This window comes from Saccopteryx leptura, chromosome 9 (assembly GCF_036850995.1).
Source record: "Saccopteryx leptura isolate mSacLep1 chromosome 9, mSacLep1_pri_phased_curated, whole genome shotgun sequence".
NCBI lineage: Eukaryota > Metazoa > Chordata > Mammalia > Chiroptera > Emballonuridae > Saccopteryx > Saccopteryx leptura.
In genome coordinates this window covers 19291044-19311508 of record NC_089511.1, presented here as the reverse complement: position 1 = coordinate 19311508, position 20465 = coordinate 19291044, and the positions used below count along the sequence as shown (strand labels likewise).

At 42.5% G+C, this 20465-nt stretch overlaps 1 protein-coding gene across 4 annotated transcripts in view; it reads right to left on the bottom strand.

The window, feature by feature from the left end:
- TANGO6 (transport and golgi organization 6 homolog) overlaps positions 1 to 20465 on the bottom strand; it is a 197873-nt gene that overhangs the window by 100438 nt on the left and 76970 nt on the right. For 3 of the 4 annotated variants that reach the window (XM_066348127.1, XM_066348130.1, XM_066348128.1), the window contains exon 14: positions 18124 to 18181. The exons of the other annotated variant lie outside the window; for it this stretch is intronic. In XM_066348127.1, coding sequence (XP_066204224.1) covers positions 18124 to 18181 — 58 coding nt within the window. The remainder of the gene's footprint in view (positions 1 to 18123; positions 18182 to 20465) is intronic. 4 annotated transcript variants of the gene reach the window in all.

Here is a 20465-nt window from a genome sequence, read left to right as displayed (position 1 = left end):
ATATAAGAAAAAAGGCACAAATAAGAAAATAAAGATCACTTGAATTTCTGACACCGTTATGCTAGATTTCATTTGAAAAATGAATCTCACAGGTAAAAAACCCCAAAAAACTATTGGAAAACCACTGACCTAAGATGACTATGTGTGGTTTTATCTTTTTCATCTGCAATTTGAATGATTTTTTTTATGACATAATACTTATGACATGTGTCATAAAACTTCCTGCTGGGTCAGATAGATGGCCTAAGACAGGAGACACTTCAAATCCTTTTTTGTTTTGTTTTGTTTTAAGCAGTGGAATTTTGTTTTCATGTGCAATCTTTTGAGGCAGTTCATTAAAAGAGAGAAAAGCAGAGTCCTCTGGTTAGAGTGGGGATGCCCAGTACTCAAGCTCACCCAGCCCATCCCTTCTTCACTGATCCCAAGGGTCCCGTAGAAAGAACACAGGCATTCACACAGTCCTTCTGGTCTGCAGACCCCTCCCTGGCACAGTGCTGCTGCTCTGCAGTTTCCTCAGTCCTAAACACTCTGCCTTCCCTTCTTCTCTAGATGAATTCCTAATCATCCACAAGATCTAGAGAGGGGAAGGAGGACATGACCCTTCCTTCCCCTCCGTCAGGTAAAATGACCCTAAAATAGGTTCTCTTTTTATGATATGTACCTTTTATTCACAGAATATTTCACATTTTGTCCCATTGTTATTTGATTAATATTTACCCCCCTGCCTGTCCTCCCCCACTTTGATTATAAATTCCATGAAGGTAGTGCATGACTCATAGTGTCCTCCCACATAGTAAGTTCTCAATAAATATTTGTTGAATAAACGAACATTTTAAACTAACAAGAAGAAAAAAATTGGGCCTGATCAGGCAGTGGCACAGTGGATAGAGCATCAGACTGGGATATGGAATACCCAGGCTTGAAACCCCAAGGTCACTGGCTTGAGCGCAGGCTTATCTGGCTTGAGCACGGGGTCACTGGCTTGAGCATGGGATCACAGACATGACCCCATGGTCGCTGGTTCAAACCCAAAGGTCACTGGCTTGAAGCACAAGGCACTGGCTTGAGCCCAAGGTCACTGGCTTGAGCAAGGGGTCACTTGCTCTACTGTAGCCCTCCAGTCAAGGCACATATGAGAAGGCCATCAATGAACAACTAAGGTGCTGCAATTGAGAACTGATGCTCCTCATCACTCTCCATTCCTGTCTGTCCCTATCTATCCCTATCTCTGACTTTCTCTGTCTCTGTCAAAAATTTAAAAAATAAAAGAAGAAAAAATCAACGCCAAAGATATTTTACAATTCCTTCTGTCCCTATCTAAAGTCAGGTTACCAATATTGGAAAACAAAACTTGCACATAAGAGTTTAGAGTGCTTCTAAAACAGTCTTCTCCTAAGAAAGAAAACTTTCCGGATCATTCCCTGGCAGGTGAACAGGAGAGACGACCTAATTAGGTCTTTGGTAGCTCAATGGTCATGATCCCTTCCCTGAGGCTCAATTTGCTCCCAATCCCCCAGCCTCTTCAGGGACAACAGAGATAATACAAGGTCAGAAAACAAAACTAAGTTTAAAAATCTAATGTAAGAATCTAAAAATGAGTTGCCAAAACTGTACAGACACCGCTTAAGTGTGCTTTTCCAACACTTCCCAAGAGCTTGACGTGACCAAAGAGGGGGAAATTAATGCTTCAGTTAAAAATGCTAAGCTCATGATTCAGCAACTGTTGGGCAGATAAAATATATTATGCTCACTTTGTAAAAAATGGCGCTGCCCACGTGGAAGCCCGTCGCCCAGGTGATATTAATGTGTGTTGGGGGCGGGCTGTGGGCAGCCCTTGTTGCCTGGGGCTTGGTTTTAGGACTAAGCCTTTCCCACCCTTTTTGATGTGGGGTGGTGCAATCCCATCATGCCTCAGATAAGTGACTTTGTATTAGAGACTTCCCTATTTTGTATATTGGATTAAAGGTTTTGATTTCTGCACTATAAATTAGGGCAGACCGGGAGCTTGCTCTCTTGGTTCCTAAGATTAGCATTAGAGCAGAGAGCAGTTTGGAGAGCACAGTAAGGCCACGTGGAGGAGAAGAGAGGCAGCCAAGATGGCGGAGTGCTGAAAGAGAAGCCAGTTTGTGTAGAGTTTGTGCAGAGAAGGAGATAGGGAACAAAGGAGAATAAGGCTAATGAGCTAGAAACCTTTGATTCTAGGAAACTCGGATAAGTCAGTAGCTTTGTGAGCGCTGAATGAGTGGGCTTTGGAGTCCAGTGTGTGTTTTTACTTGCCCACCGAGTGCAAGCTAGGGTTAAAGATAATGGCCCACCAGTTCGTGGCTCTGTTATTTCATTACCATCTGTCCGAATCCAATGTGAACCTGCACAGGCCATGGCTACTGGCTTTACAGCAACAAAAGAAACTCTGTCAGGGTTAATAAAAATGTATAATTGGGCTTATTAAGTGTGTGAACAGCTTCAAGATTCATCGTCATCTCATCTGGTGAGATTAGGAATTTGAATTTGTATTTGAAATGAAGGGTTCTATAGGCTGCTTGTTTTTTAGTTTGGAAGGAAGAGTAAGAGCAGGGTGCCCCTCCAGCTGTTACATCAAAGTCGTTCCAATAAAATGAGTTGATTCCTTAGAGAGTAAAGGAATACTGTACTTAAAGATAAGTCCATACTATCTTTAATGCTATTTTTCTTATGAGCTCTCTCACTATTTTATCCTCCTTAACCTGCTTTCAAATTCCAATTTCACTAAAGAAAGGATGACTCCAGGGCAAAATTTAAATAGCTGCTCTTCAGGGAAGGTACAATACTTATACCTTCTTAATGACTTGCAGACATTTGAGCAGCTGATATTTAGTACGCAAGGTATCTCACAATTGCCTTCTTGGTAGTGAATCTGTCTTTTGTTTCTTTGTTTGTTTGTTTTTACAGAGACAGAGAGAGAGTCAGAGAGAGGGATAGATAGGGACAGACAGACAGGAATGGAGAGAGATGAGAAGCATCAATCATCAGTTTTTCGTTGTGACATCTTAGTTGTTCATTGATTGCTTTCTCATATGTGCCTTGACCAGGCCTTTAGCAGATCGAGTAACCCCTTGCTTGAGCCAGCGACCTTGGGTCCAAGCTGGTGAGCTTTGCTCAAACCAGATGATCCCACACTCAAGCTGGCGACCTCAGGGTCTCGAACCTGGGTCCTTCCGCATCCCAGTCCGACGCTCTATCCACTGCGCCACCGCCTGGTCAGGCAATAGTGAATCTGTCTTAATGACAGCTGGCTTACATGCATAAGGAGGTAAAGGATTTGGTATGAGCTCCAGAAACCAAGAAATGAAGAAGTATTTAATTGTTAAGCTGAAGATGTCAGGATCTACTGGTTCCATGGCTTAATTTTACTGTTTGCAAGAGCAGAGGCCATGAAGACTTGAGAAATGTAAAAAAATGGAATGGAGAGAGGAGGGGAGTGCAGAGAGGAACAGTCTTGGCTCTAAAGTTGATTCCAGATTCCATCAGTCACTGGTTGGCTTTTTACTGGTAACAACTTATGAGCTTTGGTTTCTTTGTCTGAAAAATGGGGAGATATATTGACTCTCAAAGGGCTGTGGTAAGGAGTTAATGAAATATTATGTAACATCTGATAATGTGGTTGGTGTTCAGCAAATAATGAGTAAAAATAAGAACAAAGAAAATATAAGTGATAACTATCAACAAGGAAGAAGCCCATCACCCAAGACATTACTGGTGGGCTAGAAATAACAACAAGCTTTTTTTTTTTTTTTTTTTTAATTTTTTTATAGGGACAGAGAGAGAATCAGATAGAGGGATAGATAGGGACAGACAAACAGGAACGGAGAGAGATGAGAAGCATCAATCATCAGTTTTTCATTGCAACACCGTAGTTGTTCATTGATTGCTTTCTCATATGTGTCATGACCGCGGGCCTTCAGCACACTGAGTAACCCCTGCTCAAGCCAGTGACCTTGGGTCCATGCTAGTGAGCTTTTTGCTCAAGCCAGACGAGCCCGCGCTCAAGCTGGCAACCCCGGGGTCTCGAACCTGGGTCCTTCCGCATCCCAGTCCGACGCTCTATCCACTGCGCCACCGCCTGATCAGGCAACAACAAGCTTTGAAAGGCTCCCTAGAGCCCACATAAAAGCTCAGCTGTCTTGGCATTTGTTGGTCAAATAAGTTTGTAAATATGATATATATGTTTGCTCGCTTATAGTTTGCATTGGGTGTGGGGGACAGGCTGTAAGCAGGCAGGGTCTTTATAGCCTAAGGCTTGGTTTTAAGAACTAAGCCTTTTCCACCCTTTTGAGGAATCCCATTATGCCTCAGATAAGTGACTTTGTATCAGAGACTTCTTTGTTTGTATGCTGGATTAAAGGTTTTGGTTTCTACACTATAAAATGGGGCAGAGGAGCCCATGCTGGAAGAGAGCACAGAAAGGCCACGTGGAGAAGAGAAGCAGCCAAGATGGTGGAGTGCTGAAGGAGAAGCCAGTTTGTGCAGAGATGGGGAACAGAGGTGAATAAGGCTGGTGAGGTAGAAACCTTTGATTCTAAGAAACTTGGATAAGTCAGTGGCTTTGGGAGCCCTGAATGGAAAGAGAAGTGTTTTCCCACTGTGTGTATTTCTTGCCCACTGGGTGCAAGCTAGGATTAAAGGTAATGGCCCACCAGTTCTTGGCTCCGTTGTTTCATTACCGTCTGTCCGAATCAAATGTGCACCTGCATGGGCCAGGTGGCTGTGATGGTGGCCGCGGCTACTGGCTTTACATTCCAACAGCTTTTGCACCTCATCCCACCCTTCACCTTCATGCCCACTTTGCTCCAGTAATAACTTAAACTACTTACTTTCCTTTATACTTGCCCTGCTGTTGGACATCTTCCTACCTCTGCTTTTCTTTCAGCCTTCATCCTCATTCCATCTTCATGTCTAAATCCTGCCCAACCATCCTTCAGAGTCTCAAAAGCTCCATAAAAAACTACTGTTCTCAATTTTTAAAGTTTATTTTTTAATGCATAATTCAGTAATTTTTAGTATATATACAAGGTTGTGCAATGATCACTATCTGGGCCCTGGCCGGTTGGCACAGTAGTAGAGCGCCAGCCCAGCGTGTGGATATTCCGAGTTCAATTCCCAGTCAGGGCACAAAGAAGTGCCCATCTCCTTCTCCACCCTTCCCCCCTCTTGCTTCTCTCTCTCTCTCTTTCTCTCTCTCTCTCTCTCTCTCTCTCTTCCCCTCCTGCATTCATGGCTCGATTGGAATGAGTTGGGCCAGGGCACTGAGGATGGCTCCAAGGCCTCCACCTTAGGTGATAAAAAGAGCTTGGTTGCTGAGCAACAGAACAACGCCCCTCACTCCCTAGTGGGCGTGCCGGGTGGATCCCCTCCTCTCACTGAATTAAAAACAAACAAACAATCACTATCTAATTCCAATACATTTTTGTCAACCCCTCAAAAGAAACCTCATATCCATTTTCAGTCATTCCCTATCCCTCTCTCCTCCCATACACTGGCAACCACTCAACTACTTTCTATTTCTACAGATTTGCCTATTCTGGATGTTTCATACAAACAGAGTTAGACAATACGTAGCCTTCTGTGTCTGACTTCTTTCATTTACCATGTTTTCAAAGTTCATCCATTTTGTCGTATGAATCAGTACTTCCTTCCTTTTTATTGCCAAATAATAGTCTACTGGATAGATATACCATTTTATTTATCCACTCATCAGGTGATGAATATTCAGGTTGTTTCTATTTTTTGGCTGTTATGAATAATGCTGTAATGAGCATTCACATGTGGATATATGGTTTCATTTCTCTTGGGTATATATCTAGCAGTGGGATTGGTAGGTCATATATTAACTGTTTAACATTTTGAAAACTGTCAGACTGTTTTCCAGAGCAGCTATACCATTTCACGTTTCCACCAGCAGTGCATGAGGGTTCTGATTTCTGTATGGCCTCCTAATTTGTATTAATTTAAAGTAAGTTATTTGCATGAGTAATGCAACAAATATCAAAAATTCTATACAGAGAAATACATGTTTACATAACCCACAATCTCAGTCAATTGAGATTAATAATTCCCAGAATTGATTTCTTTCTTTTTTTTCTTTAGCAAGAGAGAGAGACAGAGACAGACACAGGGAGAGAGATGAGAAGCATAAATTTGTAGTTGTGGCACCTTAGTTGTTCACTGACTGCTTCTCATATGTGCCTTGACCAGGGGGCTCTAGCTGAGGCAGGGACCCCTTGCTCAAGCCAGCAACCTTGGGCTTCAAGCTAGCAACAACAGGGTCATATCTATGATCCCACACTCAAGCTGGTGAGCCTGCACTCAAGCCAGTGACTTTGGGGTTTTGAACCTGGGTCCTCTGCATCCCAGGTCAACGCGCTGTCCACTGCACCAACATGTGGGTCAGGCCAGAACTGACGCTGCTCCTAAAATGATAGTATTCCCTCAGTGCTGAAACAATAATGCCCAACAGGGGAAGCAGGGCAGGCAATGTAAGGTAACATACTCTCATGTTCCACAAGTGGAAGAGGAGTTTCAAAGATACACACAGAGATTACTTAAAATATAATACTACTGGAAACATTGCCAAATGAGCAAAACCACACACACACACCACACACATACAAAATCAAGCAAACATGAGGTCAGCATATTATTAAGTTAAAGAAAGGGTCGATTTATCGTGAAACTATTTTCCATAAGCAGACTGGTTCTTCTATACCAAAGATTTTTTGAAAGTTCAGCTCTTGTACTTTGGAAACAGGAACAATGCAGGCACTTATGATTATCTTTCCCTGCAGCAAAAGCACAATCTTCAGAATCAGAGAGATTTAAGCACAATCTTCAGAATCAGAGAGATTTAAGACTCAAATCTGGATGCTGACACTTAGTATCTGTGTCACTCTGAGCCAGTTTCTCAACCTTGTTGAGCCTTAGTTCCCTCACCTGATAGAGAGGAATAATAATTCCTGACTGTGAGGGCTGCCGTGACTGGCACATAGCAGGCACAAGTACTTCCACAGAACTTACTACCATTTCTCTTATATGGCACTTACCAGGGCAATCTTGGAAAGTGAAAATAACAAAACTTGAAGTAGCCAGTTCATCATTTACTTAAAGGTGAAAGTACTAAACTGTTAAATATTCTGATGCAAATCTGAATGTACCAATCTTCGACTGATAGAGGAAAACAATGGAGAGATATTCCAAAGACAAAGCTAATGTAAAACTAATGTTCGGGCTTTGAAATGCAGCCTTTGACTTGAGGGGGAGGGCATCATATGTGTCAGCAGGGCTGCTGTAGGATAAGATACAGTGAACCGGTAATTCCTGGAAAACGGATCTAGTGCCAGCTCCACCATTCTCCCAGTTTTTGTGACTGTAGACAAGTCACTTCTTCATTTATAAAACAATTATATCTGCTTTTATTGTATTTCAGGATTGTTGACAGAATCAGATCTCTCTAACTGATTAAGCATTATTCAATTTTAATAAATATTATTGATAATCATAATAATATTAACTGTTTTCATAAAAAGCATTAACAATAAAATCAATTTCTACCATTATTTGAAGTTCTAGAAAAGTAATATAGTGTATTGGAAAGGAAAAAAAAACAAGATTTGGAGGCCAAGAACAAGGTTCTTAGAAATTATACCAAAAATGTAAGCAATAAATGAGAATATTGATTAGGTGAATTTCATCAAAAATAAAAAAGTTTGTGCTTTAAATGACACCATTAAAAATGAAAAAAAAGCCTGACTAGGTGGTGACGCAGTGGATAGAGCATCGGACTGGGATGCCGAGGACCCAGGTTCGAGACCCCGAGGTCGCCAGCTTGAGCACGGGCTCATCTGGTTTGAGCAAAAGCTCACCAGCTTGGGCCTGACCTGTGGTGGCGCAGTGGATAAAGCGTCAACCTGGAAACACTGAGGTTGCCGGTTCAAAACCCTGGCTTGCCTGGTCAAGGCACATATGGGAGTTGATGCTTCCTGCTCCTCCCCCTTCTCTCTCTCTCTCTCTCTCTCTCTCTCTCTCTCTCTCTCTCTCTCTCTCTCCCCCTTCCTCTCTAAAATGAATAAATTAAAAAAAAAAAAAAAAAAGCTCACCAGCTTGGACCCAAGATCGCTGGCTCCAGCAAGGGGTTACTCGGTCTGCTGAAGGCCCGTGGTCAAGGCACATATGAGAAAGCAATCAATGAACAACTAAGGTGTCAAAACGAAAAACTAATAATTGATGCTTCTCATCTCTCCATTCCTGTCTGTCTGTCCTTGTCTATCCTTCTCTCTGACTCTCTCTCTGTCTCTGTAAATAAAATAAAAAAAAAAAAAGACAACCCACAGAATGGCAGAAAATATCTGCAACTAATATAATTGATTAAAAAAATCTGTTCCCAGAATATATAAGGAACTCTTACAACTCAATAATAAAAAGACAGGCCCTGGCCGGTTGGCTCAGTGGTAGAGCGTTGGCCTGCCGTGCAGGAGTCCCGGGTTCGATTCCCAGCCAGGGCACACAGGAGAAGCGCCCATCTGCTTCTCTACCCCTCCCCCTCTCCTTCCTCTCTGTCTCTCTCTTCCCCTCCCGCAGCCAAGGCTCCATTGGAGCAAAGTTGGCCCGGGCACTGAGGACGGCTCTATGGCCTCTGCCTCAGGTGCTAGCATGGCTCTGGTTGCAACAGAGCAATGCCCCAGAGGGGCAGAGCATTGCTCCCTGGTGGGTATGCCAGGTAGATCCCGGTCAGGCGCATGCGGGCGTCTGTCTGACTGCCTCCCCGTTTCCAATTTCAAAAAAATACAAAAAAAAATTAATAATAATAATAAAAAGACAAATAACCCGATTTTAAAATGGGCAAAGAATCTAAAAAGACATTTCTCCAAAGAAGAAATATACATGGACAATAAGCTTATAAAAGATGCTCACTCAATATCACCAGTCATTAAATAAATGCAAATCAAAACCCAATGAGGTCCTGGCCAGTTGGCTCAGCGGTAGAGCGTGGGCCTGGTATGTAGAAGTCCCATGTTCAATTCCAAGCCAGGGCACACAGGAGAAGCGCCCATCTGCTTCTCCACCCTTCTCCCTCTCCATTCTCTCTGTCTCTCTCCTCCCCTCCTACAGCCAAGGCTCCATTGGAGCAGAGTTGGCCCAGGCACTGAGGATGGCTCCATGGCCTCCGCCTCAGGTGCTAGAATGGCTCTGGCTGCAATGCAGCAGCAGCCCAGATGGGCAGAGCATCGCCCCTGGTGGGCATGACGGGTGTATCCCGGTTGGGCACATGTAGGAGTCTTTCTGCCTCCCCACTTCTCACTTCAGAAAAAAAAAATCACAATGAGATACTTCCCACCCACTAAGACGGGAATAAAAAACACAGACAATAACAAGTATTGGTGAGGACGAAGAGAAATTGGAACCCTCATACATTTCTGATGGTAAACTAAAATGGTACAGCAACTTTGGAAAACAGTCTGGCAGTTCCTCAAAAGGTTAAACATAAAGTTACTATATGACCCAGCAATTCCACTTGTACATGTATACTCAGGAGAGTGAAAACACATGTCTACACAACTTATACATAAATATTAATAATGGTATTATTCATAACAGCCAAAAATGAAAATAACCCAAATGAACATCAACTGATGAATAAACTATATAGTTAATCAATACAATGAAATATTTTTCAGCCTTAAAAAGTAATGAAGTACCGCCTGACCAGGCGGTGGCGCAGTGGATAGAGCGTCGGACTGGGATGTGGAAGGACCCAGGTTCAAGACCCCGAGGTCGCCAGCTTGAGCGCGGGCTCATCTGGTGTCAGCAAAAGGCTCACCATCTTGGATCCAAGGTTGCTGACTCCAGCAAGGGGTTACTCAGTCTGCTGAAGGCCCACGGTCAAGGCACATATGAGAAAGCAATCAATGAACAACTAAGGTGTTGCAACGAAAAACTGATAATTGATGCTCCTCATCTCTCTCCGTTCCTGTCTGTCTGTCCCTATCTATTCCTCTCTCTGATTCTTGCACTGTCTCTGAAATAAATAAATAAATAAATATTAAGAAAAAAAAAATTAAAAAAAAAAAAAAGTAATGAAGTACCAAATTCATGCTACAACATGAATGAACTTCAAAAACATGTTAAATAAAAGGAACCAGACACAGAAGATCACACATTGTATGATTCTCTTTATATAAAATGTCCAGAATAGGAAAATCCATAGAAACAAAATGTAGATTAGTGGTTGTCAGAGGCTGGGGCGGGGGGGGGGGGGAGGGGTAGAAAAGGCAAAGTGACTGATAATGGGTACCAGGTTTCTTTTTGAGATGAGGAAAAAGTTCTAAAATTAGGTGGTGATAGTTGCACAACTCTCTATACATAATAAGAATCACTGAATTGCACATTTTAAGTGGGTGAATTTTAGGTAAGTAAATTGTATCTCCATTAAGAAGGTTTAAAAATGGGGATAATGTCTACTTCCCAGAACTACTTCAAGAATTTACTGAGATAGCATATAGAAGAGACATTTGCTAAATGCTCATTTGTTAATTAAGTGGTACAGAAACCAGGTCAGGACATAAAAGAAATCTTCCCATTTCAAGGACATAAGTGGAGGTGATAAACTTCACAGGGCTGCATTCCAAATTTGAGTGCCAGATCCAATTAGATGGTCCTTCAAGGGATAGAATTATTTTTAGTTAATGGTTTCCCAACTCACTTTATTTGAGGTGGAAACCTGAGAATGAGATAGGGAGTTCAGTCTCTGACAAGTTAAGATTTGTAATCCTGTTCAGTTGAAACGCTCTAAAAACAATTTCACCCTGTGTCTACCTTCCCCCTTCTGGGCCCTTTGCCTGCCCTTTCCTTGGCTCTTTTGTCAGAAATGAAAACTCTTTCTGAAAGGAAGGGTGGAAGAGTTAGTACTATGTGTTCAGGCATGTCAAGATGCCTAGATTCTCTCCGCTACGCACACCGGCTTCCTTTCACTTCCCATACCTGGCTCAGAGCCTAGAGTTTTTTTCTCTCTCTTTCCCTTCTTTAATGAGTCTGGTAGTTTTATCCAAAGATCCTTTTGACTCTGATGCAGATCGCTTGGATCCCTGAAATACATCTGTCTCTGTGCCTGCTTTCAAAATGTCCTTTAAAAAATTGAAAGTGACTGAGAGGACATATGAGCAGATCCACAATAGGATAAATAACCTGGCCATAATATCTTATTTAAAGAATATCACTTATGTAATTATCACACTCAATACTAAATGCCTATTTCAAAACTGAAATGTGAAAATGCCCAAAACATTTAATATAAATTACGGGACTCTCAAGAACATATATTAATTTTAATTTTGGAAAAGAGGACTTTTTACCTTACATACGTTCTTGTCATTAAAATTTTTTTAAACAATAAGAATATATTAGCATGTGTAATAATATAATGATAAAACAATGGAAAAAAGAATATATAAGGAATCTTAAAAGGGGAGACAATGGTGATGGTCCCAGATTAAGTCTCCCATTTGTAAATCTGAACAGTAACGGGAACTGGGCATTTGGCATATAATGCTCTGCTCACAGAAGCTGCTACTGAGTACCTGGGGGCAGCTGCTATGAGAACTAAATCAACCATTACTTTCTTTCTTATGGCAGTTAAAAGGATATGCAGGCCCTGGCTGGTTGGCTCAGCGGTAGAGCGTCGGCCTGGAGTGCGGGGGACCCGGGTTCGATTTCCAGCCAGGGCACATAGGAGAAGCGCCCATTTGCTTCTCCACCCCCCCCTTCCTCTCAGTCTCTCTCTTCCCCTCCCTCAGCCAAGGCTCCATTGGAGCAAAGATGGCCCGGGTGCTGGGGATGGCTCCTTGGCCTCTGCCCCAGGCGCTAGAGTGGCTCTGGTCGAAGCAGAGCGACGCCCCGGAGGGGCAGAGCATCGCCCCCTGGTGGGCAGAGCGTAGCCCCTGGTGGGCGTGCCAGGTGGATCCCAGTCGGGCGCATGCGGAAGTCTGTCTGACTGTCTCTCCCCGATTCCAGCTTCAGAAAAATACAAAAAAAAAAACAAACAAAAAGGATATGCAGACAATCTTCCATAATATTAAAATTTAACTCATAGGGAATTTAGTTCTCAGGTTGTTGTGATAGATGATACACACATAAGAAATTCCTACATCATCCATTAATAAACATCTGTTGAATGAATGAGCTTATTTAATTCCCCTTTGCTCTACGCCTAGACCAAAAGTTAGTAAGAATTACAAAAGATATCCAAAATATCAATAAATTAAGCAAAAGGTACACCATAGCTTTCACATGGAGCAATTTAGGCAGCCTAGAAAAGGAAAATATTAAACGCACTCTCCCAAACTAATGCTACTCAAACCACAGCCAAGCAGGACATTTACAAGTGAGCTGGGCTTGTCTGACAAAGTCCAAAATGGCTTGGCTCCTGGAGCGCTTTAGGCCTGGGCAAAGGACATTGGCAATGCAGGTGGGAAAATTCAGTTCTACCCTTTCTTAATGGGAAATTCACCTAAGGCCTTCGCCTTTAAGTGTATGTTACAAACACCAAAAACATCAATTAATTCAAACTTGTCCATCGAGGGGAGCTGAGAACAGAAATTACACCTCTACCTCCCATGTTCTTCATCACCAAATTAGCTACTAACTGATTAGCACAGCAATTAAAATTACTAAATACAAACACAAAACCAACAGTTGTGATTTTTATAGCAGACCCTAGGGGCTAATGAGCTCAACGGGTTAATCAGCTAAGAAGCTTATTTCAAACAGCAATGTTGCCACATTAGAATGACACACCAAAGCTTCCCCAAAACCCAGCCCTAAAAAAAAAAGAAAAAAATCAATGAGAAACATCTCCTTCTCGGTATTACTGTTTCTTGGGAAAAGTACAGGATGACTTGTTTTCTGAGACTTATTAATTATGGGCACTTTAATTATAGGCACTTCATTCCTTTATTTAATTCCCATAAGTACCATTACTGTCATGTGGCTTCCTGAGCCATACCAGGACCCCAGGCTTATCTCATCCCCGGACTTGCTGGCCTCTCACTTCAGGTAATCATGTCTTTCTTGAAACCTTACCCTTTCAGCGTCTACTCTCACCTCATTGTCATTTTACCTCTTTGGGTGATCATTTTGTTTCCTTTGAAGAATTTTCTTTTTGCTTTTTAACCTAGTCAAAACTCACTATTAAAATGTTTTGTGGCCCTGACCAGTGGCTGAATGGATAGCGCCTTGGCCTGGCATATGGACTTCCCGGGTTTGATTCCCAGTCAGGGCACACAGGAGAAGTAACCATCTGCTTCTCTTTCCCCGCCCTCTCCACCTTCTTTCCCTCTTCCCCTCTCACAGCCTGTGGCTCAATTGGTTTGAGCCTCACTTGGTTCGAGCACATCAGCCTCAGCCACTAAAAATAGCCCAGTACTCAAGCACCAGCCCCAGATGGTATTGCTGGGTGGATCCCGATCAGGATGCATGTGGAACTATCTCACTATCTCCCCTCCTCTCACCTTAAAAAAAAAATGTTGCCTGACAGGGCAGTGGCACAGTGGATAGAGCGTCAGACTGGGATGCAGAAGACCCAGGTTGGAGAACCCGAGGTCGCCAGCTTGAGTGAGGGCTCATCTGGTTTGAGCAAAAGCTCACCAGCTTGAGCTCAAGTTCGCTGGCTCAAGCAAGGGGTTACTCGGTCTGCTGAAGGCCTGCGGTCAAGGCACATATGAGAAGGCAATCAATGAACAATTAAGGTGTTGCAATGCACAACGAAAAACTGATGGTTGATGCTTCTCATCTCTCTGTTCCTCTCTGTCTGTCCCTGTCTGTCCCTCTCTCTGACTCTCTATCTCTGTAAAAAAAAAAAAAATGTTTTGTGCCTGACCAGGCGGTGGCGCAGTTGATAGAGCATCGGGCTGGGATGTGGAGGACTCAGGTTCAAGACCCCGAGGTCATCAGCTGAGTGCAGGCTCATCTGGTTTGAGCAAGGCTCACCAGCTTGAGCCCAAGGTTGCTGGCTCGAGCAAGGGGTCACTTGGTCTGCTATAGCCCTCCGGTCAAGGCACATATAAGAAATCAATCAATGAACAACTAAGGAACCTCAACGAAGAATTGATGTTTCTCATCTCTCTCCCTTCCTGTCTGTCTATCCCTGTCACTCTCTCTGACTCTCCCTGTCTCTGCCACACACACACAAAAAAAAATGTTTTGTATCTAGGAGATTGCACAATAAATGTTTGCTAAATAAAGAATAAATTCCAGCCTGACCAGGCAGTGGCGCAGTGGATAGAGCATCGGACTGGGATGCGGAGGACCTAGGTTCGAGACCCCGAGGTCGCCAGCTTGAGTGCAGGCTCATCTGGTTTGAGCAAAAGCCCACCAGCTTGAACCCAAGGTCGCTGGCTTCAGCAAGGGGTTACTCGGTCTGCTGAAGGCCCCCGGTCAAGGCACATATGAGAAAGCAATCAATGAACAACTAAGGTGTTGCAACACGCAATGAAAAACTAATGATTGATGCTTCTCATCTCTTTTCGTTCCTGTCTGTCTGTCCCTGTCTATCCCTTTCTCTGACTCACTCTCTGTCTCTGTAAAAAATAAATAAAAAAATAAAAAATAAAAAAAAGAATAAATTCCACTTTCTCTGCCACCTGGGAGTCTATGGAGGCTGCTGGGCCCAGGACTTGTATAATGAAAAATATGTCTGGAAGGCTATGGTCATAAGCAGGGTCTCTGGAACCAGAGGGAGCACACAGCTCTTCTTAAAACTGAAGGTGTTTATACTCGAGTGAAAGCGAATTCTATCTAGGCAAGAGATGTGCATATGTGCACAAGGCAAAGAACTCCTGGTGGTAAAATGAACAAAACCAGAGTTATATGGGAAAAAGTCACTTGTGCTCATGGAAACAGTGGATGGTTCATGCCAAATTCCAAAGCAACCTTCCTGCTAAGGCCACTGGACACAGAATCAGTGTCATGCTGTACCACTCAAGGATTTAAACTTATTGAAAACTAAATAAGTAAAATGGATTTGTTTAAAAAGAAAACACCCAAGGCTCAGGCCTGTATCACTGTATATTTTCCCCTCTGCTGCTCTCTTCTTAACCTAGGATATGAATCATCCCTTTGTCCAGAGTATCCACACTGTATACACCACCCACCCGTTAGTCACTTAGTAGCTGTCTCAGTTATCAGATCTATCAGATTCACAGTTTCACAGCACTTGTGTTCAAGTAATGGCCCCAAAGCACTAGAATAGCAATGCTGGCAATTTGGACACACCAAAGAGAAAGAAATAAAGTGCTTTCTATAACTGAAAAGATGAAAGTTCTTAAATTAATAAGGAAGGGGGAAAAAACTATATGCTGTAGTAAAAACAAATCTATCCATAAAATTGTAAAGAAAAAATAAATTTGCGCTGCCTGACCAGTGGTGGCGCAGTGGATAGAGCATCGGACTGGGACACAGAGGACCCAGGTTTGAAACCCTGAGGTTACTGGCTTGAGCCCAAGGTCACTGGTTTGAGCAAGGGGTCACTGGCTTGGCTGGAACCCCCCAGTCAAGGCACATATGAGAAAGCAATCAATGAACAACTAAGGAGCCTCAGCCAAGACTTGATGCTTCTCGTTTCTCTCCTTCCTATCTGACTGTCCCTATCTGTCCCTCTCTTTGTCTCTCTCACTAAAAAAAAAGTTATGGCCATAGCATGTGGTAAGTGATTATAGTTAAGATGAAAGCATTAAGTTTGTGGGTGGAAGAAATGAGCAGAAAATGTGTTCTGATTGACAGCAATGTGTTGTGCCAGAAAGCACTGAGTTTATCTATAGGAAGACTTCAAGAAATCCTCCGAAATACGCAACACCCAGCCATTTACTGCACATAAGAGATGGTTACCAGATTCAAGAATAGGTTTGGACTGAAACATATAAAAATTACTGAAAAGGCTGTGTCTGCCAGTGAAGAAGATGCTGCCACATTTCTGGCAGAGTTGAAGTTGGTTAGAGTTCAGGCACCCACTCGTGGTCTTGGAACATATCCCCTGCAGATAAAGGGGGACTACTATTCCATAAAATTCACTGTTTTAGGCCCTGGCCAGTTGGCTCAGTGGTAAAGCATTGGCCCAGCATGTGGAAGTCCCAGGTTCAATTTCCAGTCAGGGCACACAGGAGAAGTGCCCATCCGCTCCCCACCCACCCACCCCTATCCCAACTGAGCCAAGGTTCCATTTGAGCAAGTTGGCCCAGGACGCTGAGTATGGCTCCATGGCCTTGCCTCAGGCTCTAAAATAGCTCAGTTACTGAGCAACGGAGCAATGGCCCCAGATGGGCAGAGCATCACCCGGTAAGGAGCTTGCCTGGTGGATCCCAGTCGGGGCGCATGCGGGAGTCTGTCTCTCTGCCTCCCCATCTCTCACTTAATAAAAAAAAACCAAACTCACTGGTTTATAAAGTAGACAATTCAGTGGCTCCTAGCATATTCACAGAACTGTGCAACTATCACCATAATCACTTTTGGAATATTTTCATCACTCCAAGAAAAAATCCTATGCCCTTTAGCTATCACCTCCCAGCCCTTTCTCCTCTACGCAGTCCTAGACTTTCTGTCTTTATAAATTTGCCTGTTCTGGATATTTCATATACAGGAGCCATAAAATATATGTTTTTTTTGTGTGTCGGGGGAGTTTGTATGTGACTGGCTTCTTTCACTTAATATAATGTTTTAAAGGTTCATCCATGCTCTAGCGTGTTTCATTAATTCATTTTTTATGGCCAAATAACACTGCATTGCATGTACATAAACCATATTCTGTTTATCTATACATCAGTTGCTGAATGTCTGTGTTGTTTCCATCATTTGGCTATTATGTACACTCATGTTGAACTTTCTGTGTGGATATATATGTATTTCCATTTCTTTTGGGTATATTACTAGGAGTGTAAATGCTCAAGTGGTAACTCTAGGTACATCTTTTCAAGGAACTCCATACTATTTTCCAAAGTAGTGTACAATTTTGCATTCCTCTTTAGCCCCGTGTTACAGGTAAGAAATTGCAGCCCAGAGGGATTAAGTAATTTCCCAAAGTTCATCTAGCTGCGAGGCCTGGAATGGGAGTTGCAGTCAGGGGCTTTGTCTCGAGAGCCCTAGCTCCTGATGACCACATTCCACTGATGGAGCCAAGAGACACTGCGAGGCTGCAAGTTCATTCTGACCTTCTCACCATGACTGCTTCTTGCCATTTTGAGTGTCTAATTCTCTACCCCTTATTTCATGAGGTCCCACTTTAGATTTGGAATCCAAAAATTAATGGAGGTATGAAGAACAAAGAATCACAACAGAAATAAAAGTATTGCACAAAATGTTTTGATGAAGAAATATTAAATACCCTGAAATTATTTTGAGTTTAAAGAGAGAGTGAAGGTATATACTGACAGTAGTCAAATATATTAAAAGTTAATGTATTAAGAGCTGATATGTGAGCCATTCTTTACCTCATTGAATTATAGGAAATGAAACTTAGTTCACAGAATGATATGTAGACATAAATTAAGACCTCCTCATCATTATGAGACACTGAAACTCTATAAGGACTCCTTGGGAACCTTCAAAGAATGTTGTTATTATGACTTAAATCAAGTGCTAGCAGGAAGATGGACAGAAAGATCAACAGTCTTGTGACTCTATGACTTTAGAAATTTTGTGCAAATGTACATGATACGCTCTTTGGTCCACAGACTCAAGTCCTTAAACCAGGACTAACTGCCTGAACAGGTGGTGGCGCAGTGGATAGAGCGTCGGACTGGAATGCAGAGGACTCAGGTTCGAGACCCCGAGGTCGCCAGCTTGAGCGCGGGCTCATCTGGTTTGAGCAAAAGCTCACCAGCTTGGACCCAAGGTCGTTGGCTCCAGCAAGGGGTTACTTGGTCTGCTGTAGCCCCCGGACAAGGCACATATGAGAAAGCAATCAATGAACAACTAAGGTGTCGCAACGAAAAACTAATGATTGATGCTTCTCATCTCTCTCTGTTCCTGTCTGTCTGTCCCTATCTATCCCTCTCTCTGTATAAAAAGCAAACAAACAAAAAAACAAACAAACCAGGACTAACTTACCCTGGATAGCAGACAGATATACAAAGGTATCTTCATGCTCCAAGTTCTCCAAGAATACCTGGAACCAAAAAATATGACTCAGTGATACAACTCACAAAGAGCAAGCAAGACTGAGACCCTTACAGCACCCTCAAAAGAATAAATGCTTTCCTTCTTATGTGTCTTAGCTAACTAGACACTGGTCTGACTTTTAAAGTCTGTAGAGAACACAGTTGTTTTAAGATTTTATTTATTAATTTTAAAGAAAGATGAGAGAGAGAGAAATGGGGAGTGGACAGGAGCAGGAAGTATCAACTCATAGTAGTTGCTTCTCAGATGTGCCTTGACTGGGCAAGCCTGGGGTTTTGAACCAGTGACCTCAGCATTCCAAGTCAATGCTTTATCTACTGCATCACCACAGGTCAGGCCACAGTATATAAGTCTGAAGTCCCATTTTTATAATCGTTTAAAAGGGTAGAGACTAGGAGAAGTAGTCAAGCACACACCAGAAGTAGGCATGGAAACCAAAACCTGGAGGAATGGTCCTCAACATTTCTCCCATCATAGTGCACGGTGGATAATATTTTCACATATGACACAACAGATTACAGGCCATGACACACAAAAGGCCAGGGTTGGAGTTATGTCCGGTTTGTGGCACATTTGCTTTAATTTGATCCTTTTCTCCTGCACTCAGAAAGCATATGGAAATACAAGTGAGAGACAGAACTGTTACTGTTGGGGTAACTGAAATCTGTTCTAATTTATTTTTTAAAATCTTTTCCAAATTTCAGTACTTCAACTGACATTAGTAACAAAGTAATATCAACACATCTCATAACTTAGGAACCCACCAGAGCATGGCAACTGCTATGGGGACTGCTTAGCTAGAAGATAGGACAGTGCCATGTTAGGTTTCGGCCCTAGCAGGAGGGTGAGAGAAAGATAGTGACCATGTGCCCATGCTCCCCCCGCTTGGTGTCTAAGGGAAGCGGGGGTGCCTGTTCCAAAATCAGGGATGAATTCTTTGCTGGCACAGCAATTCCTGATATCAATTGATGCTGCTGATCTCCACGTGTGCAGCATGTGAGGGAGAGCCTAAGATTAGCTCACTTGGGAAGGTGGCAAGGTTAGAGGGAATGGAGAATCTGTATGAAGTAAAAAAAGTTTAATCCAGGATAGGGGCCGTGGGAATAAAAAAGAAGAGATAGATTTAAAAGGTTCCTTGGAAAAAGAATTGACAGGAACTTGATGACCTTTATGTACAAGTAGATAAAAATTAAATATTTTTTAAAAGATTCCACAGATGTTCACTGTGTTCACCATTATATAGAGGTATGAAGGGATGTTTTTTTAAGATTTTATTTATTCATTTTAGAGAAGAGAGAGAGAAGGGGGGAAGGAACTGAAAGCATCAACTCCCATAGGTGCCTTGACCAGGCAAGCCCAGGATTTTGAACCATCAACCTCAACAGTCCAGGTCAATGCTTTTATCCACTGTGCCACTACAGGTCAGGCTGAAGGGATATTTTTGATGGTTACTCAAAGAAGATATATAATTCGAGGTTTTCAGCAACATTTTAATGACAACAAATCCTTGGTACATTTCCATTCCTCACTTTTCTATCTATAACATGGGAGATAATACCAATATTGTAGTTGTTATGAGGTCTACAGACAATGTCTAAAACAGGGGTCTCAAACTCGTGGCCCGCCGAACAATTCTGTGCGGCCCGCAGACTAATCCACGAAGTTCAAAATATTTTGGATAAAATTAAGTAAGCCTAGGGGCCTACTTGTAATTTTCATTTCTCTAGCATCCTAGCTAGATATTAGCTTAGTTAACAGCAGTTGTGATGCGAACTACAGTTTCTGGTTGTTTTGTGACACTGAGTAAACTGCATGTACGATTGTGCTTGTTGTACTGATTTTTTTTTGTTTTCAACTGCAGTGAGAAAAGTGTTGCGTAACAGTTGCCTTTTGTAGACCTAGTGTGGCCCGCCAAAAGGCTGTGATCTTGCTCTGCGGCCCACATGCTGAGTTGAGTTTGAGACCCCTCGTCTAAAAGGTATAGGGTCAAAAAAATAAATAAATAAATAAAAAATAAAAGGTATAGGGTCTGGCTCAATAAATAGCAGTTGTTATTATATTGTTGATTCTAATACATTAGTGACTAAAAATAAATGTTTTCAATCAAACTCGTAATTCTTAGTCTAATGGCTCAAGTATAAGAAAGAATGACAACAGCTAAGCTTTATTTGGTGCTCATTATGTGACTATCACCATACTTAGTGCTTCACATGGATGATTTCATCTTAAATCTTTCAACATAAAGTGGGCCCTCACTTTACAAATGTAGACAT